At 36.3% G+C, this 19,490-nt stretch overlaps 2 protein-coding genes across 7 annotated transcripts; one reads left to right on the plus strand and one right to left on the minus strand.

Moving 5' to 3' along the window:
* The first annotated feature begins 507 nt into the window (after positions 1-507).
* On the plus strand, positions 508-9,265 carry LOC120082096 (protein RDM16). Of its 5 annotated transcripts, none has more exons than XR_005483038.1 (8): positions 508-1,466; positions 2,960-3,244; positions 3,392-3,841; positions 3,938-4,132; positions 4,217-4,374; positions 4,601-5,969; positions 6,074-6,147; positions 8,893-9,265. XR_005483038.1 is itself a non-coding variant. In XM_039037322.1 (7 exons), exons 3-7 carry the CDS (start codon positions 3,203-3,205, stop codon positions 5,472-5,474), a joined length of 1,719 nt encoding a protein of 572 aa, XP_038893250.1. In that variant the 5' UTR covers positions 1,409-1,466; positions 2,960-3,043; positions 3,126-3,202; the 3' UTR covers positions 5,475-6,019. The 5 variants fall into 5 exon arrangements, 3 of the variants coding, with proteins under 3 accessions (XP_038893249.1, XP_038893250.1, XP_038893251.1); XR_005483039.1 differs by having other exon boundaries at positions 4,601-5,796; XM_039037322.1 differs by lacking the exons at positions 6,074-6,147; positions 8,893-9,265 and having other exon boundaries at positions 1,409-1,466; positions 2,960-3,043; positions 3,126-3,244; positions 4,601-6,019.
* A 561-nt stretch (positions 9,266-9,826) lies between these two features.
* LOC120082095 (SAC3 family protein A) lies at positions 9,827-18,679 on the minus strand. Of its 2 annotated transcripts, XM_039037320.1 has the most exons (14): positions 18,077-18,679; positions 17,147-17,268; positions 16,405-17,050; positions 15,391-15,816; positions 14,771-14,872; positions 14,282-14,379; positions 13,453-13,636; positions 12,705-13,190; positions 12,439-12,579; positions 12,249-12,308; positions 11,858-11,988; positions 11,151-11,284; positions 10,816-11,045; positions 9,827-10,327 (listed from the first exon to the last, which is right to left on the minus strand). In XM_039037320.1, the coding sequence occupies exons 1-14, from the start codon at positions 18,131-18,133 to the stop codon at positions 10,226-10,228; spliced, it is 2,919 nt and encodes a 972-aa protein (XP_038893248.1). In that variant the 5' UTR covers positions 18,134-18,679; the 3' UTR covers positions 9,827-10,225. The 2 variants fall into 2 exon arrangements, with proteins under 2 accessions (XP_038893248.1, XP_038893247.1); XM_039037319.1 differs by having other exon boundaries at positions 16,405-17,268; positions 18,077-18,678.
* Between the last annotated feature and the right edge of the window lie 811 nt (positions 18,680-19,490).

The raw sequence follows: 19,490 nt of genomic DNA on the forward strand, positions 1-19,490 counted from the left end.
CTATGGTTATATGAATTTTCCTCAATATTATTATTGTAGTAACTTACCATATTCACCCGATAACATTTTGGGCTCATGCTCTTACTCTCGCTTCTTTTTTTCTTCTCTTTGTCAGTTTTCATTCTTGATCTTTTATTCTACATCTCATTTCTCGTTATTGCTTTAATTTTTCACTTTTACTCTCTTGTCTTGTAACATTTGATCATCACGAAATAGAAAATAAAAAAGTAAAAAATAACGAGAGTAAGATCGTAATCTACATGTATGATAATTCATTTTGATAATTTCTCGATGATATGACCTAAGTAAAAAGGTTAAAAAAATGTTTTAAAATACAAATTTCATTTTGGGCCAAAAAATTGGATAGCTTGCAATTATCACAAAATTTTCCAACGCGTGGAGTGGCGGTGGGCAAAGAACATGAATGTCACGGTTCAAGAGTCACAAATAAACCAATTGAACCGGTTCATAAGAACCGCTAAAACCTCTCATCATAAACGTGAGCCGCAATGGCGTTGCCCATCCGGCCCGGACGAGCTCTCTCACTCATCAGGAGTAGATAGAGCGAAACCCTAGAGAGAGGAAGAGGAAGAAGAAGAAGAAGAAGAAGAAGAAGGAGAAGGACGTTCAGGTTCAGAGGCTGTGGAGCCCTGGAAATGGATAGGCTTTCCGAGAAGGAGAAATCAAGCAAGCGTTCTCGAGAAGAACGCGATCGAGACCACAAGCATCGAAGTCGAGATACCGAGGAAAAGCATTTCTCCAAGGATGAAAAGCATCGTGAATCCGATCACCACCATCGCCGGCGGCACCATCGATCGGACCGTGATTCGAAGCGTGAGCGTTCGCATGAGCCGCGCGAACACAAACATCGGCGTGATAGGTCTCCCGATGAGCGCGGAAGCTCCCAAGACCGCGATTTTAAGCGGGAAAGGTCTCATGATCTTAGGGAGGAGAGAGAAAGAAGTAGAGATAGGGATTCGTCTAAGCGAGAGCGGTCGAATGAGCCGAGAGGGTTGAGAGCGGGCAGCGAAGAGCGGGGCAAGCTGCGCGAGGTGAGGCGCGAGCAATCAGAAGATGAGCGTGAACGGGAAGGATCGTTGGAGCCAATTCACAATTCTGTAGGTTCAAACAAGAGGAAGAAGAGGGGAGGAAGTGAGGACAGGTTTGATGGCGGTGAGAAGAGGGCTAGGGCTTCGGAAGGTGGAAATGAAGTGAATGGAGCTGAGATGGATGAGAAAAAGGAGCGGAGGAGATTTGCTGACAGTGAGAAAGATGAGGAAGCAAATTTGAGTGGTAGGGGAAGGAGGGAGAGGAAACGATTCGAGGATCGGGTAAAGGAAGAAGATAATGGTGGAAATGTTGATGAGAGGCATGCGAAAGTGAATGAATTAAAGTCCAAGGGGGACGTCGGGGATGTGAAAGTTCAGTTTGGAGGCACCACTGATGAAAAAGGGTCATTGGGGAATGTAAGTTCCATACTGCAAATGCTACATTTTATCTTAATGAATTACACTAGTATAATTTCTTCATACAGCATTGGCATCGATATTTAAAACCGACAATTGTTCACCAGCATTCACTAGGAGCTGTTTGATAACTATTTTGTTTTTGCTTTTCGAAAATTAAGCCTATAAGTACCATTTTTCTCCATTAGTTTCTTTCTATGTTGTCTAAATCTTAGGAGGCTTTTCAAAATCTCAAGATGATGAAAACCTTGATTAAGAATTTGCGAGAAGAATAAAATTTTAAAAAATCAAATGGTTATCAAATAGGTCTTAGCAATCAAGTTCTGTCATATATGATTGCATTGTGTTTTACTTTACATTTCATTTGGCAATTCAATCTAGTTTCACGTTGTTTTCAATCATCAATGGCGGGGAAAGTGTTCTTGTTTATGAAATGGAACAAAGTACATTTGAGGAGACTTCCAGAGTTCCTTTATCTGTTCGGAACACATCAAGGTTCTTTCTGTTGCTGACGAGTGACTTCACTCTTCTCTGCCACTTTCGGTTGTTCCTCCCCCTTAGGCTTAGGTCACTAAATGGGCTTGGGCTCACACTAATATTCCTTCTAACTAATTCCCCTGCTTGGCATTCCTTTCTTTCCTCCCTTTTAGAGATTCACGTGTAAATGTATTGTATCTGAAGGGATATCCTTCAGAGCCAAATGGCAGAGAGTAACTAAACCCTTATCTTCTAGAACTGACAGAATACACACACACACATATAATGTGATTGTGTTGGCCCGTTATGGTGTTCTCATTTGTTCTTTGTTTCTTCAATGAAGCAGTTTGTCTCTTATGATGTATTTATTTGTGTTATTGTCATTGTGTGACCTTTTGGCTTGAATTTTTCTTTCTGAGAGTTGGTTTTCGTGTGGGAAGACTCATCTCTCTATAGACATTATGAAGCCTAAGAATTGTAATTGCCAGGATGTGTACTATTCATAGGATCTTGAATTGTTTAGTTGCGAACAAATTATGTTCTCAAGTCTTATTGTAATATGGTGCTGTTGATAGATGGTATAAGCTCAAGAATTTTATTTGATTAAATTATGCTAATTAAAGTTACACCATAATGGATTTTCTAAGTTCAAGCTTTGAGGTGATTGTATTCTGTTTCAAGCAGTTTATGTCCAAGTCAGGATGTTTTTTCATTCTTTGGTATATTAAGCATCTTGGCAATCTTCTAGCCATTATTTTGAAGCGGGAGTGAGACTGAGCATTAGTTGACGTTTCTTGGATGTAAGAGCTGACATATTTTGTAACTATGCTAGTTGTTTGGTTTACAACGCACACACAGGTTCCCCATAGTGATTTGTACCTTGTTTACATCTGTATTTTTAATATGTATACATGGATTAATTCTATAATATTGAGGAAATTCTTCCATGATTATGATGCCTTTGGGTAGTGCTAGGCTAGTAGTGAACTTAAGGAACTAACATCATAATCTTGCAGGGATCTATGGTGGAACCTACTGATATGTCATCAACAAGTGTGCCACAGAATTTGATACACCCTAGTCATTCCCTTCCTATCAAGGTATCTTCAATTTCTACCACAAATGAAAATAAGGGAGTTAGTATTACCAGATCTCATGAGGTTCATGGAAAATCTAGTACAGATGGGACTTCTGCAACTGCTGGGAAAAGTGGAAATCTCTCTCTTGATGCTTTAGCAAAAGCTAAGAAAGCTTTACAGATGCAGAAAGAATTGGCTGAGAAGTTGAAGAAAATTCCCCTGGTAAGTTAGGCAACAGTGGTACTTTGATCCATGTTAGCTATTATCCCCCACACTCAGATGTTTGTTTTACATATATATGGATGCATACGTGCATGTGTGTATTGGGTGTTTCCTCTGTGTATCACGTGTTACTATTTGATCTTGTAGATGAAGAAGGTTGGGGGTTCAAGTTCTGCAAGTAGCTCAGTTATGAAATTGGAGGAGAAACCTAAACCACCAGCTGGTGTATTGGGGCAATTGCCAACTACAAATGATGCTACGAGTCTTTCGACTGGGGTAGCATCAAGTTCATCGACATTACCTTCTGCTGCCAATGCACTTGATGGTGGGATTAATGTTCCAGCTGGCCTTACCTCTATACCCCATTTTGAAGCTGTCAAACGTGCACAAGAGCTCGCTGCCAGGATGGGATTTCGCCAGGATCCAGAGTTTGCTCCTCTCATAAATTTGTTTCCAGGGAACATAGCAACAGACGTTGCTGTTCCACAGAAGCCAACCAAGGCCCCTGTTCTTCGTCTTGATGCACTTGGCAGGGAAATTGACGAACAAGGAAATGTGGTCAATATAACCAAACCCAGCAACCTTAGCACTCTTAAGGTTTGGAATGAACTTACATCTCTTTTGGAGATTTTGTTCTTTTATTAACATTGAACTTTGAATGGATTGACCTTGTATATATTTTTAAATCCGCAGGTTAATATCAACAAGCAAAAAAAGGATGCATTTCAGATTCTTAAACCTGAACTTGATGTGGATCCAGATTCAAACCCTCATTTTGATGAGAGAATGGGTATAAATAAAACTAAACTGCTGAGGCCAAAGAGAATGAGTTTCCAGTTTGTTGAGGAAGGGAAATGGTCTAAGGAGGCTGAAACCATAAAATTGAAGGTACTTATTGTTGTTTCTTTCATAGTTGTTTTTGGTAAAAGACTGTTTACGTACTTTTTAAGATTCCCTATATTTTCGTTATAGAGTAAATTTGGAGAGGCACAAGCCAAAGAACGAAAAGAAAAACAGGCACAATTGGCCAAGGCAAAGGCTGCACCTGATATAAATCCGAATCTGATCGAGGTATCAGAGAGAGTGATGAAGGAAAAAACAAAAGAACCAATTCCTGAAATTGAGTGGTGGTAAGCTGATATTTTCTATTATGGTATTTCTTGAACTTGTGTATTCTATTTTATTAGTTAAACGACTGTAAGCTAAGAGTTGAGAAAACTGCATACATCCTTTTCCCATTCTCCTCTTGCCATAGTCATTTTAATTTTCTAGCATTTTGTTAATTTGTAGCTTATATTGGGTTGTCTTCGGATATTCAATTCTAATATACAATTTTTTTTAAAAAAAAATACCTAGGGATGTCCCGCTTTTGCATTCCGGCACGTACGAGGATGTGGGAGATGGTTTTGTGGCTGATGACAAATTAAGGAAGGATAAGATTACCATTTATGTGGAGCATCCTCGTCCTATTGAACCTCCTGCAGAGCCAGCTCCCCCGCCTCCTCAACCCCTAAAGCTAACAAAGAAGGAGCAGAAAAAACTCCGTACACAGCGTCGTCTAGCAAAGGAGAAAGATAGACAGGAGATGATCAGACAAGGACTGATAGAACCACCTAAACCAAAAGTTAAAATGAGCAATTTAATGAAAGTTCTTGGCTCAGAAGCAACCCAAGATCCTACTAAACTTGAGAAAGAGATTCGTGCTGCAGCTGCTGAGAGGGAACAAGCTCACATAGATAGAAATATTGCACGAAAACTTACCCCTGCAGAGCGCCGCGAGAAGAAAGAACGTAAACTTTTTGACGATTCAAATTCACTTGAGACATTTGTGTCTGTTTACAAGATCAACGATTTATCACACCCACAGGCCCGGTTTAAAGTCGATGTTAATGCTAGAGAGAACCGTTTGACTGGATGTGCTGTGATATGTGATGGCATCAGTGTTCTGGTCGTTGAAGGGGGAAGCAAGTCCATCAAGAGGTATGGCAAGCTTATGCTCAGGCGTATAAATTGGGCCGCTTCTGTGAAAGAGGAGGAAGAGGAGGAAAATGATGACAGGCCCGTTAACAAATGTTCATTGGTATGGCAAGGAAGTGTTGCCAAATCTAGCTTCAATAGATTCTCTATCCAGGAATGCATGACTGAGGCAGCTGCTCGAAAGATTTTTGCCGATGCCGGTGTTGGTCATTATTGGGATTTTGCTGTTAACTATTCCGACGATCAAATATAATCTAACTTCTGCACTGGTAGTTGATGCAATTCGCTGATGATTTGCTTCAGTGTCTTGTATGTTTGAGAAGCAGAAATGCAGAAACATTCGAAGCGAATATATCATCACAGTATTGCTAGTCTTACCTGTTTCTATTCATAGGTTAGGTGGGAAGATTTCATTATGTTCCGACTCACCTATCGGATGAGTTCTCGGGAATTTTGCGGATTTCTTGAATCACAACTGACTTCTGTATGAGAAATACGTTGTAATCGATGGTGATCAGTTGGGGTAGCGAGCAGAACTTTGAAATCTTATCGGTGAAGACTGTCTCGAGAAACGGGTATTATGTCCAGTATTTGTCTTATAGTCTTCATTTCTTGTACTTCTATAGAATCTAGAGTTGTGACTCTTTTCTCCACCCTTCATAACTGAGGAATGATTGACAATCCATTCCATTGGGTTAGTTAGATGAAGGGGGGGTGGCTATAAATAATTTTCTTCTCAAACAAAAAGGTACTTAGTACTTTTTTTAAAAACTACTATTGCCCTACGGTTATTGTAAACTTTCTGGTTGATCCTCTTCTTCCTTGTTTTATCTTGTTTCTTTTTAATTGTAGGTTCGTAGGAGATTTGAATCCATGGCGAAAAAGCTCTGACCAATTGAATTTCATCAGTTGAGTTATGATTAAGGGTGAGTGAGTTTGATACATCTTGGTATTTTTTTACCATCATAATAGTTTCCGTATACATTCAACGTCGACAGAATAAGTTCGTCTCAGTTATATACGTTCATTTTTGGTAAATACTTTAAAAGTAAAATTTAAATTTGATAAACTTCCAACACTTGAAACAAATTGATTATAAGCACATATAAGTCGAAAGTGTTTTCTAGTGTATCATTTTCCAGGTTTGGTTCTATACTTCCCATAATGCTTTTAAAGTTGTTTTAGATCAGAACTCGTAGGCCAAAAAAACTTTACAAGTGTTCTGAAGCCGTCTTTTTGCATGATGCATTTCTAAGCGTCCGAGTCACTTCGAATTATTCTGCTTTCAGACGTCATATTAAGGCTTTGGTTTTTTTTTTTTTTTTTTTTTTTTTTTTAAGTCCTCAAAAATTTTAACATTAATTATAATTATTTATCCACGAGACACCTAAATATTAAAAGGAATATGTAATCACATTAATTCTTTTACCAAGTTACTTTTGTAAATTATGTTAAATGTTTATTGGAAAATTTAAAATTTTTCTTGCTTTATTAAATAGCTTGCCTCAAGAGACTACCTTGTAATGTCGCTAAGGGCGGTTTGGAATACTGAGTTGAGATAAGATACTTGGAGTTTATATGTTTGTAGAGTTCACATGTCTGTGTTTGGAATATAAAATTTATTTGGTCTGAGTTTCTGTGTTTGATGTGCATGGTTGAATTCATATATCTGGGTATTTGATATATATATATCTGGGTATTTGATATAGTTTTTTGAACTCAATAATATGTCTTTATAATTACTATTTTTGTTTTGAAACTTTTTTATTTAATAATTTTACTCATCTTTGTTTGAATAAAATATGGATTGTAATTTTTTTTCTTTTAATCTTTAAAACTTTTTTTTTCTTTTTTGGGCAATGAACAATAATGAACTCATTACATTTCTTGTAAAAATATGATTAAATAAAATGAGAAACTAAAGCGAAATCAAAACTTTTGATTCTAGTTATTTTTTCTCCATGAATTTCATTATCATCTTTTTTTTCTTCTTCTTATTGTTCTATATTTTTACTATGTTGTGAATTTTTTTAATTAAATCTCTACCATCGTCATAACAACCAATGGAATGTCACAACATTTCTTTTAATAGTTTCACTTTCATTTCTTTTAAATTTGAAGGATCATCAAAGAACAAATATTTATTTTTCACTGATTCTTGTTGAAAAATGTTTTAGGAATTTTTTTTTTTTCATTTAATGGTTTTTTTTGTTATATATTACATACTTTTGAACTACATACATATTTTTCATCTAAATATTCTTAACACTCATTTGATATGTGAATTTACTACATATAAATATTGTAACTAATGTAGTCAAAATAATATATTTTTATATATAATCAACAACCCTACAACATATTTTAACCATCATTAGTCTTATAGTAGTCAGAAGTGGTTGTTGAAGTTGATTATTGAAAATGATTTTTGTTGGAGTTTGTAGTCGGATGTGGTTGTCGAAGCTTAAAGTTGGTCACATGAAGGTGTACTAGAGTTGATTGTCGAAATTTGTCATCGGAGGTGGTTTTTTAATCCCGGAGTTGGTCGGGCGAAAGTAGTCGTCGAAGTTGACCATCGAAGATGTTTTTTACTGGAGATTGTAGTGGAGGTGACTGTCGAGTCCGAAGTTAGTCGCATGAAGGTGGTATTAAGGTTGGTTGTCAGAGTTTTTCGTCGAAGGTGGTTGTTGAAGCCTCGAGTTGGTCGTCAGAGTTGTTCCCTCAAATGTTATCATTGAAGGTGATTTTAATAGGAGTTTATAGTCGGAGGTAGTTGTCGGAGCCTACGAAGGTGGTTGGCGGAGTTGGTCATTGGAGTTTGTTGTCAAAGCCAATTGGTCGTCAGAGTTGGTAGTGGGAAGGTGGTTGTCGGAGTTGGGTCACTGGAGGTGGTTGTCAGAGTTTAGATTTCGTCGTCGAAATTGTCATCAGAGGTGGTTGTTGGAGTCTAGAGTTAGTCGACAGAGTTGTCATTGGAGGTGNATTTCGTCGTCGAAATTGTCATCAGAGGTGGTTGTTGGAGTCTAGAGTTAGTCGACAGAGTTGTCATTGGAGGTGGTTGTTGGAGTCCAAAGTTAGTTCTTTGAGTGTGACAGTGATTGATAGATAGAGCCATTGAAAACATAGAAAGAAGGGAGAATTGAGGTGAGTTGATAAAATATACTAACTCAAGTCTGCCAACATTTAAAGTTGGTGAGTGAAACAATGAGTTGGTATACTATATCAACTCAATTCAACTCATGTTTGTGAGCCAAACACCTCCTAATTCGTATCTCTTCTCAACGGTTTGTCCTTTGTTATAGCAATTCTCTTCAGATTTGTTATGGCAATTGTATATATTCTTGCATTCATTAGTTGGAAAATTTGTACGGATGATCTTATTAGGGGTTTAAATTTGGCATCGTCTTTACAAATAAATGAAATTTAGTCTTTTGCCCATGTCATCATACTGTGAATTTACCAAATTTAACCCTTCTTTCTTCTACGTTCCTCCTCTCATTTGCAGTCTTTATTTTTTTTTTTTTCGTTTTTCCTTTGTTTTTTCCTTTTTTCGTTTTCAGCAATTTCTTTCATTTACGACGTCCTATGAGCAATTTTCCTTTTTTCTTCTCTGGCGATTTCTATTTTTGTCGCCCTTTTTTTTTTCTCTCATTTTATTCTTCGTTTTGCAGTTTTTTTTCAACGAAAAAAGTTTCATGTGTGTTTGATGAAGAACAAGATGAAGGGGAGAGGAGCGAGAGCGGGGAGCGGGGAGTGGGAGCAAGAAAATGAGAAGAATCTGAAATGAAAAGAAAATTTGAAGAAAAATATTGCAGTTGTCTTATGAGGATCAATACGAAGGAGCGGGAGCTAAGAGTGAGAAGCTAGAAATAGGCCTGAGGTCAAATGGATACTTTTACATGTGGATGACGTAAGATTAAATAGGCACCTTCACATATGGATGACATTAGTAGAAGGCTAAATTTTGGACTTTTTAAAATGAGACCAAATTTCGAGTTGATCTCCTAAATGAGGGTCATCAAATACAAATTCCTCATTTTAGTTCGTGAATGCCCAAGTCTAGAATCAACTATATATAAATTAAGCGTGTTAAGTCGGATGGAAACTTGAAAAATTGAGACAATGTTAATTGCCGGATTAATCAGTAAAATCCATCAGCTATAAATTCTTACTCCATTTTATCTATAACATATAATTTGCCTATTGAAATTACCATCTTGATTCACATTTAAAACTTTACTTTTCCATCAATTTGATAGGGAAAAAGATGAAAATTAATCTCGATTAAATTGATTAAAAAATGTGTTTATAATTTATCTATTTATTATGTTTTTTTTTCTTGAAGGACGATAGAATTTGTACTCTTAATTGAAGTTGTAGCCATTTCAATCTAAGCAAGCTGTAAACTCCGGCAAACCAGCTCCTATATCAAACAATTAAAAGTCACGTCTTGTCTAAATTTTTAATTACTAAGATCATGCTTGATAACATTTCATATTTACTTCAATTTGATATTTTAAAAAAAGAACAAAAACAAAAACAAAATTCTAATCACATAGAATTATAATTCTAATTTCAAAACACTCGACAAACCTTCCCGAGGGGAAAAAAAGTAAAAGCAAAAATTCTAATCACATAAGATTCTAATACAAATGTTAAAATACAATTTACTTTTATTTCTATCCATCTTTGCTAAGTAATACCAATAAATAATGAACAGTTATGATTTCCTGAACAGAATGCTATTCTCTGCTACAATGTGTTCTTAGCTCCTCTCTTTCCATTTAAGCCATCTATTGATTGATAGTTTCACTCAAATCTTAACACTGTACCTGTTCATCTTCTACATTGTTACAGACCGGAGACGGGAATAGTGTAATCTTCCTCCGAAAGTTCGGTCAATATGAAGCATCCGTTGTTTTGTACATCAGCTTGTTTGAGGACAGAATTGGCCAGTTTCTCTTACAAGCTAGGAACAACTAGATGAAAATACTTTCTTTTCTTTTATGAGGATGTTCGTGTAAAAAAGTCGTTCACAGCAAGATTTGCATCTCCATGAGCTACCGCATCATCGGGCTCTGGCATATAGAGAGTTGTAGATGAAGCCTGCAAACAGGAAATCAATTCATCACATTCAAACACAAGACAGTCATTTTCAGATTTACGTTGTAAACCACTTCTGGAAAGTTCTAGATATTCAACAAGTTTCAGATTGCGAAGTCGTGAATATATGTGTGTGTGACATTTGATTCATTTTGCAAATTATGTGTCCTGTTCATTTCTTCTAAGACACTCCATCTGGTTGCCAAGCTAACTTGTAGGCTATTAAACCCCCCACATAAACCTTATCTTCCCCCAGCTCTTTACTAACAAGGAAATTTAAAGTGGCACAACCTTGGAGATTTCTGGACTTCAACAAGACTCCATGCTTTTTCCAGTGGGATATTTTATCAAACCGAGATATATATGGTATCTCTTCCAGTTGGCTGTTTTTTGTTATTGGGCGCTTAGTTTTTCATAGTTTTTCATTACATAAAAATAAATGTAAACAAGAACTCCAGGGTCATCAATCATAAAGGTGAGAATGAACTTACTTTTGCATCAAGCTGCATCTCTCCATTATTATCTGCTATGAGGCAAGCTCCATGCCCTTTCAACCATTCCGTGCATTCTTCCACTCCATCTACGTCCTTGTCCCTAACTTCATCTCCCGATGAAGAAGAAAAGCCCAAGACTTGAGCAATGTAAGGAACAGGTAGAGAAGGGCGATAAGACCGGGACATGCAATTTACAGCCTTGTAACGCATCTTTTCTGCATAGAGATCTACAATGAGGCAAAAGGGAAATTAACAGCTCGTCTTTTAAATCAATTGCCATCTACCAGCATAACATTTCTCAATTAAGTAACTTTCATATACAAGGGACCCACCCATCAGACATGCATTTAGGTTGGGAGCTGCTTTATACAGTCTGAAGAACTTGACATAATTCCCAGAGGTGACAGCAGCACTAACTGCGAGAGCATGATTCACAGCTACATCCTTTTTGGCTTGATCTGACAACCTTTTTTCAGGACAAGAAAATTCAACAACAAAATCAACTTTGGTCTTAAAGGTTTGGAGCAAGTGGAATACAACTTAAATTCTATAAGTGCTGTCATGTGGAATACAACTATAACCATCAGTCACATGCTAACTAAATTTTGGAAAAATTTAAAATTAAAAAAATTTAAAAAAAAGGGTCTTGGCATATATATGCTTTCAATCATTCTAGAGACATTAATTCATCATTGGTTCTTAAAGAGTATCTTGACCTCGGATATACCTAGATTCACGAGAAATTGTTTTGAAGGATACTTCAACAATGTAGCAGCTAGTATGAGGAAGGAATTAAAAACCCTATTTTGGCCCACCTCCTGGGTTAGAAGGAATTAAAAACCCTATTTTGGCCTACCTTGAATCATTTTTCCATGATCACATAGTATTTTCATGGTTCGATTTGGGGAACTTAAATCCAAAGAAACTAAAAGTAAATATTCAAATATTACAAGACAAGGGAATAGTCTTTCATAATGCTAGGCGCACCAATTAACAAAATAAAGAAATGTACAAAAACAAGAGATGACTCTCCACCAACCTTGACATCAATGATAAAAGATCTCTTTTGTTGTTAGAGTGCAAGATCGCACAGAGTAAGTTATAAGCAGCAAATTCCATGTGACATCCCTCTATTCCTTCAGCATACAGAGTCTTTAGCTGTGATTGACACTGAAAGAACAGAAAACAGAGACTTGAAAGTTGAATCTTCTTAGACAATTCCTTTTTTGGATTCATAAAATGTAAAAGATTTCCAAAATCGTTGAAGTAATAAAACTGAAATACTAGACTTTGAAATTAAACAGTAGCCTGAAGTTGTCTTTTTTAAAATATAATTATAATTATAATAAAAATAAATAAGAAAGAAAAGTCAAGAAGCTGGTGTCAATGTATTCAAATTGAAACTCTAGCAATTATATTTCCACACGAACCTGATTATACTCGGGCAGGTCACCAACTTCTAAGGCTAATCGACCATGAGTCTCGTATACCTAAGAGGTTTCACCAAATATTAATGGTTCCACACAGAAGTTGGGTTTGAACATGGAATTGCACATGACCAATATAATGCCGATAAGAACAATATCCTTTATAACCAGATAAGAGAGATGACAGATATACCTTGGCTGTTAGTTGATTGCGAATTCTCTGTACAGTTAAATCCTGACGGATGGATTTTAATTGATCACATTTATATAGATAGTTCTTTTGAGACATTTGAACCATATTGAGAGCTTTTTCCAGAACTTCTTCAGGTCTTACCTGTAAAGTAAAGATCCAAAATGAACACGATAAATTTCATAGAAAAAATTACTAGCTACTATTTTCATTCAATCTCAATTATGATTGTCCTGAAAAGAACATCATATAAATTTATTAATACTCACACTGCTTGGGTCAGGAGCAGAAGTAAGGCGGAGATAACGTTTCTCAATTTCCTGGCAAGTCCCTTTAATGGTAAGAGCATCCCAGTCAATGTCTTCAACAGCTCTGCAGCCACCGTCTTCTAAACTTTTTCCAATAACTAAGGCGCTGGCCCTTCGAGTATACAAGCTTCCAATTCCAGCATTTTTAGGTTTGAAGAGATTATTTTCTCCCCGATGGCCATGCCCTTTTTCAAAACGCTTGGATCGGTTTTCCCGTTTCTTTTTCTCTTCAGGCGAATTTGCGAGTGCCATGGCCCCAGAGTAGTATGCAGTCAAACTTTGCTCCTTATCACTATCACTTGATGCCCCACCGTTATCTGGTGCACTCCCATCAGCAACTCGCTGCTTCTTTGCTGGTCCTTGGGAAATTTTGCCCACAGTTCTCTGATCCCAGAGAGGAAATCTCGAATTGCTCACATCCTTTGTCTCAGAATTTCCAGATAAAGTCTGCATGTGATTTCTCAAATCAAGCAGCTTAAACTATAATTTAAGAAACAAAATTATAAACCAAACATTGATAAATTACAAACATTCCATATTTGGAAAATGGGGCAAGAAACAGAAAATGTATCATATCCAGTGTATAGCAACATGAATTATATAACACCAATCAAGATTGACTATTACCACGTCATACAAATAAAGAGAGAGAAACTGTCAATAGAATGGCAGGGTAATAGCCATAGGCAAGTAAGGAATGAACCTTTACCTTTTTGTCCCTTTCGCTAACATTGGCCCAGCCACCATATTTTTCAGCAGCACCATTACTATAAGGAGGAGGTGCTTCAGCTGGTTTTTCCACTGGTAAAGGCTCCCATCTACTCTTGGATCTTCTGCTTGGGCTTCTCTTGGACTTTGACGATGAAGAAAGAGGAGTTGAAACCTGTAAATTGCTGCAGAAAATTAAACCTCAGATTCTGTTTCCATATTGCAGAATATGAATGATATATGGAAACTCCAATGTTTTCCATAATTTCAAAGATAAAAATTGTTACTAATATCAGCACTGAAATTAAATTTTAGACCACTTGTACTTGAGAATTTCATTCAAAACCAACCCAAAGTATATAACGCCCATGCTAATAAGAATATATGGGTTAAATAATAATTTTCTATATCCACTGATTGAAGAATGTAAAAACTCTCGTGTTCTCCAAATGTACTCATCCATATAAGGGACATTTTTGGCTTAAAAGCTTCCTGTTGAGAGAGAGAGAGATAACCCATGGTCCTTCATATTTTTATTTTTTTGGGTTATAAGAAATCTAGAAGAGCCACTTCCTTAGATGAAAAAAGAAAAAAGGAACCATGATTATCGACCCAAGATTTTTCATGCGAATTGAAAGTAATACAACTTTCATAATATGATGGTATAATACCATATAAAAAAATAAAAACAGTTAAAGTCTCATATAACAAATATTCAATAGGGAGGGTAAAGGGAAGAGCCAAGAATTCATTAGGTAAAAACATCAGGTAAGACTGCATACATCAATTCAAATAGACAACAATATAAGCATAAAGAGATAAATATATACTCTGTATTAACTGCATCCGCACTTGGCAACGGAAACAGAGGTTCAACATCCCAGTCTTTTGTATAAAGCGTGCCATCAGCAGTTGCTTTCGTGATCATCTGAAATGAAAAGAAAGAGCTATTCAGCCAAATGAAGAACAATACAGGAAATAAAAAGCGAAGGCAATATGCACAAATATTTAGATGCTCTACAAAGAAAGAAAAGATAGCTAACTGTGTAGCTTATACAATAAATAGTTTACAGGAAGCCACCAAAAAATGAACCTTAAAGTAACATAATTATTTTCAAAATTAATGGATAAAGGACTAAATTTTTTTAAATAAGGGGGGAATTAGCCAACGTATATTTGGTTGAAAAAATTAACAAAAACAGATCAACTGAAAGATTAAGATAATGACACACTTCATCAAAATTGAAGCTTGAAGATAATTTATAAAAGCTCAAATAGTTATAATGCTTTCTGCAATAACTCCAATCATAGGACAGTACCTCCTTTAGAACTGATTGACAAGATGTCATCAGCTTCTCATCTTTACATCGTGCCAAAGCCCTCTCAACATAACCACGCAATGATTTAGGGAACATTCCAGGCTGCAAGTTAAAAATATATATAAATACACATCTTATAATATAATAAAAGCAAAATATTGTGGCAGGGATCTAGGAACTCCAGGGCTCAAAAAAATAAAAAATTCATATAGCCCTCTCGACTTTGAAAAGGGACACCAAGTTCATAATGCTCTCAAGTCTCGAAGACTTCCCACCTTTTTCTTTTATCATACTCATAAGTATGAGTGAAATCCTAGCTAAAACTCAGATATGAAGCATTAGGCTCTTGTAGTTTCGCTCTCTACTGTTAAAAAAAATAATGATAAAATAAAAAATAATAAAATAAAATCTGTCTTCTATTTCGCACATTCAACATCAAACAGATGAAAGAACACAAAGAATGGTCATTGCTACCTTTCTTTGGTTATGGATATCAATCCTTCAGACTAATTAGAAACAACGTGAGGGCTACTGAGTTTTGGATTAATACATTGTTGGCCCATAAATATATAAAATAGTGCATTTATTTTCAGAAAGAAATTAGTAAACGGGAAAAGAACCTTCAGGACAGACTCTGCAGTATCATTGGACAATTCTTTTTCATTTGGCTTCGGCAATGAAACACTGACGTAAGCAGGTTGTACAGCAGCATCAGCTGTGGAGCTATCCTTACTGGCTTTTAGTATGCTCAAATTGGAAGCAATCCTAGGGTTTGTTGGAATCTGCAGCTTGGTCCTTCTCGCTTCTACAGGTGGAACAGATTGTGAGGGCAATTGATAGCTCTGGGGAGCCAAATGTGCTGGATATTGTAAATTGGGCCCCTGGGGACCTGCACTATTCTGTTGATCCTGAAAGCTATTATAAGAATTTTTTAAATCTAGAGGCTTTTCAAAGTGAGGTTGAGTAGCATTAGTAAGGTGCACTTGAGAATTTGGAGCCCCATGCTTCCAGTAACCATCATGATTATCACTACTTACAGCACCAGGCTGGAAAAAAAGGGCAAAAGAATAATGGTTCAACTGACCAAATAACCGTTGCAAATTTTATAAATATAAATAACCACCAAGTATAAGCATTGTCTGCAATAAATTACAATGATTTAAGGATGTCTAGAAAGTAATCAACATCAATGTAAATCCATCTAACTACTAAGAGCAGAATTTCGAGTATCCAGGGGAAAAAATCAAAGATTATAAAAATAACATGGACCATTGGCCAATTTTTTTTTATCAAACCATCAAAATTCAATATTTAAATACAAGGGTCTACAGGAGACAACATGCATCAAGGTCCAAACAACTAAAGAGAGGCATAAAAATAAGAGTGAAAATAAAAAAGGGAGCAGAAAAATAATATAGATTCTCATGGTTAAACTAACAGCATTAAGTGCTGACAGCATCACCCATTTGGCCATCCTATCGTGGCTCACAGAAGCATGAAATATACATTTAAGATGGAACAAATAAACGTTGTATCAATTATACCACAAATACACTAAGCAAAATTAAACAATGTATATGCCCTTCCACAAGAAGTAATTCCAATCATGTACATGGTAGAAATGAAATTCAAACCTGAGCAGAAACCAGTTCAGATGAACCAGATTCTGGTCTCCATGAGGGAGTATATGAAGGTGGAGGTTGGCTGTTTGGTGCAGGATAATTGGCTGAACCATGGACCGGATACCCAGCATTAGCAGTAACCGGAGTGGACAGTTTTTCAGTCCCAGGGGCACAGCTAACTTCTGTTTGACTGTAGTAATCGGCCCACTGTTTGCAGTGCTGTTGATACTGTAGAGAATTTGCATTTGTAGAACTGGAACTGTAAGCTCCACTTGAATCAGATGTGTACTGAGCATATTGATTAGGAACATAATTTCCATAATTGCCACCATTCCATGAGGTAGTTTGATTGCTATAGCTGCTAGTTGGGTAACCTCCAGCTGTCTGATAATCACCAGGATTGTAGTAAGTGGTTGAATAACTTGTAGACCCAGCATAAAACCCTGTATTTTGATATGAGGAAAGGGGCTGATAAGGAGCACCTGTGTTTTGATATGCTCCTACAGGCTGTGAATAAGAATGGTTGGGTTGCTGCTGATAGCTGTTATAGTAACCTTGGTAACCGGCATTTGCATAACCATAAGGATCGGTAGAATTGGAATATTGTGCATAGGCATTGTAATCTTGCGGTGCATTTGATGTCACAAAACTTGATGAACTACAAGCAACAGAAGACACGTTTAGACCATCTTGCACATTTCTTGCAGGTGGGAGCACTTGTTGATTATATTGGTAAGTGGAATTTGGGAGCAACCCATTCTCATTGGAACTGCCATCCACCTTGTGATTAGCCCATGTTATGGCTTCTGGAGCAGATGTCATAGGAAGATATGTTGATGTCGCCACCGATTGATTTCCATCACCAACGTGTTGGTTCTGAAAAACAATATATATGGAAATATATTTGGTCAGCATTGTCATCATGCATGCAAATCCATGAACTTGTACACATTGAAAATCTAAATAACCATGGAAGTGGCAAAAATATTGATTTCATGTCCCTAATTAACAAAACCAGCAATAAAATAAACACAATATGCATACACGCATGAAATAAAATAACAGTCGTCTATGAGCATAAGCTAGAATCGCCGCTTGGTATGGTGAAATTTTTGTATGCACTACAAGTAAATAGAATCTTAATCATTCTAAGGCCCCAATATTCTTCTATAATCCCTTAATCGTCTGTGATTGTACTAGTACTAGAATATAATTATATTCACACAACTTGGTTAGGGTGTTATACTAATGCAGTCAAGATTTCCCAAAATCATGCCAAAGAAAGAAGAAACAATATACTCAGTCACATTTATCCCCCCTCGTTCCGAATTGCATTTACAACTATTTCAAATATTTCTTCGCAAAAAGCAAAGCAAACATTTTATGTACTTAGGTTCAAGTTCAACGGATCTCAAGGTAGAAATAACACAAGAATCAATATAGAGCTAGAGAACTAAAAGAACAGATGACAGGTCACGCTTCCATTACTCGTACGGGCATAACAATAGACCTCGTTAAGTATCAAAACAGAGAGCGGTTCCAATTCCAACTTAATGAATGAGCCAAGCACGTTTTTGTTTCAAGTTTCATATCCAGTTTAACTTCTAAGTAAACCACTAAATTCAATATAAATAACACACAGTGTACAACATTGATCACCTATGCAATGAAATACATATATTACCTCGAGCGAACTGGGTTGCCCTGGAACTAAGGTTTCAGTATTGCCGCCTTGATTCATCGTCAAATTAGCATCCCGGAGGAGCGCAACATAAGCTTATAAGCAACGATTAAGGTTTGTAATATAGTCTAACCAATTCTCTCTACGGCAAAGATGCAAAACCCTAACGGACTCGCAAAAATAATACCAAAATCAAGTCCCCAATCTATCCTTAAGTGTCTAACAATGAATAATCGACCACTAAACGCAGTAACTTTCTCGCTCCGGATTCAGTCGATCAGAAATCGATTGAAGAAACCCGGGAACAAAATTTCGAGGAGATCAGAACGAAAAAAAGAATAAAGAAAAACTAAAACAGCACAAAAACAAAACAAACTATTTTTCTAATTGCAAAGCGATAAGAAAGTACGAGAATCTTGACGAATTCCAATGCAATCAGTCGCGAAGAACACAAAAAAGAGGATGGATTCGAACTGAAGTTTTATCGAGAGGGAGGGAGATTCAGGGAAGGGACTGAAACCGAGAGGGAAATTTTTGGGATTGGAAGAGGATGATTATTTTTAGTTTACACTTGTTTTGCCCTTTTCTGTTTTCTCCTACAAAATTTCCTTTTCCGTCTTTAATAATTTCTTAAAACGCTTTGACTATTTTATTTAAACAAACAGTTGTATCAGTCAAATTGCATTTTCGCCCTTTTTATCTTTTTATTTTTTTATTTATTATTATTTTTTTTTAAGTTCTACAAATTTTTTTAGTACAAACAATGGTGGAATCTGCGATCGAACCTCTTACCTCTATGATGGAATATCATGTCAATTATTGTTGAGTTAAATTCGCTATTTTTTAAATAGGAATACAACACGAGCACCTCTCAAGTGGTTACTTAACTTAATACTATTCCCGCTCAAACATGTTTAATTGTGGAGTTCTGATGGAATTTGATAGATTAGAACTAGTTTGATTGCACCCTTTTATTATTGTTTTTGTAATTTGCATAAGTTCTATAAATTAAAAATAGGGTTATTTGCCAACATAACTCAACTGACATAATACTCGTACTATCAGCCTTGAGGTTAGAGGTTTGATTCCCCACCAACACTTTAATTATGATACCTTCGCATAAATAATTAATAAAATAAGATTGTTTTCAAATATAGGAAATGAATCAAAATATTTATAAATATAGCAAAATCTCACTATGACTGTGATAAACTATTATTTGTGATTTTTTTGTCATTTAAAATAATATTCCTTAAAAATATTTTTTTTCATTTTTTTTTACAAAGTTATTTGTGCTTGTTTGTACATAGAGATGACAATGGGGCAGGGTAGGGTTAGAATGCACTCCTCATCCCCATCACCCATCACCGTGAGGATTTTTCATTCTCATCTCCACCTATTCTCCATTTTGAGGAGT

This window comes from Benincasa hispida, chromosome 7, assembly GCF_009727055.1.
Source record: "Benincasa hispida cultivar B227 chromosome 7, ASM972705v1, whole genome shotgun sequence".
Lineage (NCBI taxonomy): Eukaryota > Viridiplantae > Streptophyta > Magnoliopsida > Cucurbitales > Cucurbitaceae > Benincasa > Benincasa hispida.

Bases quoted from the DNA above. Each gene is read 5' to 3' on its own strand.
- LOC120082096 (XM_039037321.1), top strand. From the start codon at position 657: ATGGATAGGCTTTCCGAGAAGGAGAAATCAAGCAAGCGTTCTCGAGAA. The intron at 3,842-3,937 runs GTTTGGAATGAA...TTAAATCCGCAG, and splicing joins GCAACCTTAGCACTCTTAAG to GTTAATATCAACAAGCAAAA. The intron at 4,133-4,216 runs GTACTTATTGTT...TTTTCGTTATAG, and splicing joins CTGAAACCATAAAATTGAAG to AGTAAATTTGGAGAGGCACA.
- LOC120082095 (XM_039037319.1), bottom strand. From the start codon at position 18,133: ATGAATCAAGGCGGCAATACTGAAACCTTAGTTCCAGGGCAACCCAGT. The intron at 14,380-14,770 runs GTACTGTCCTAT...TTTTCATTTCAG, and splicing joins GTCAATCAGTTCTAAAGGAG to ATGATCACGAAAGCAACTGC. The intron at 13,191-13,452 runs GTAAAGGTTCAT...AATCACATGCAG, and splicing joins TTAGCGAAAGGGACAAAAAG to ACTTTATCTGGAAATTCTGA.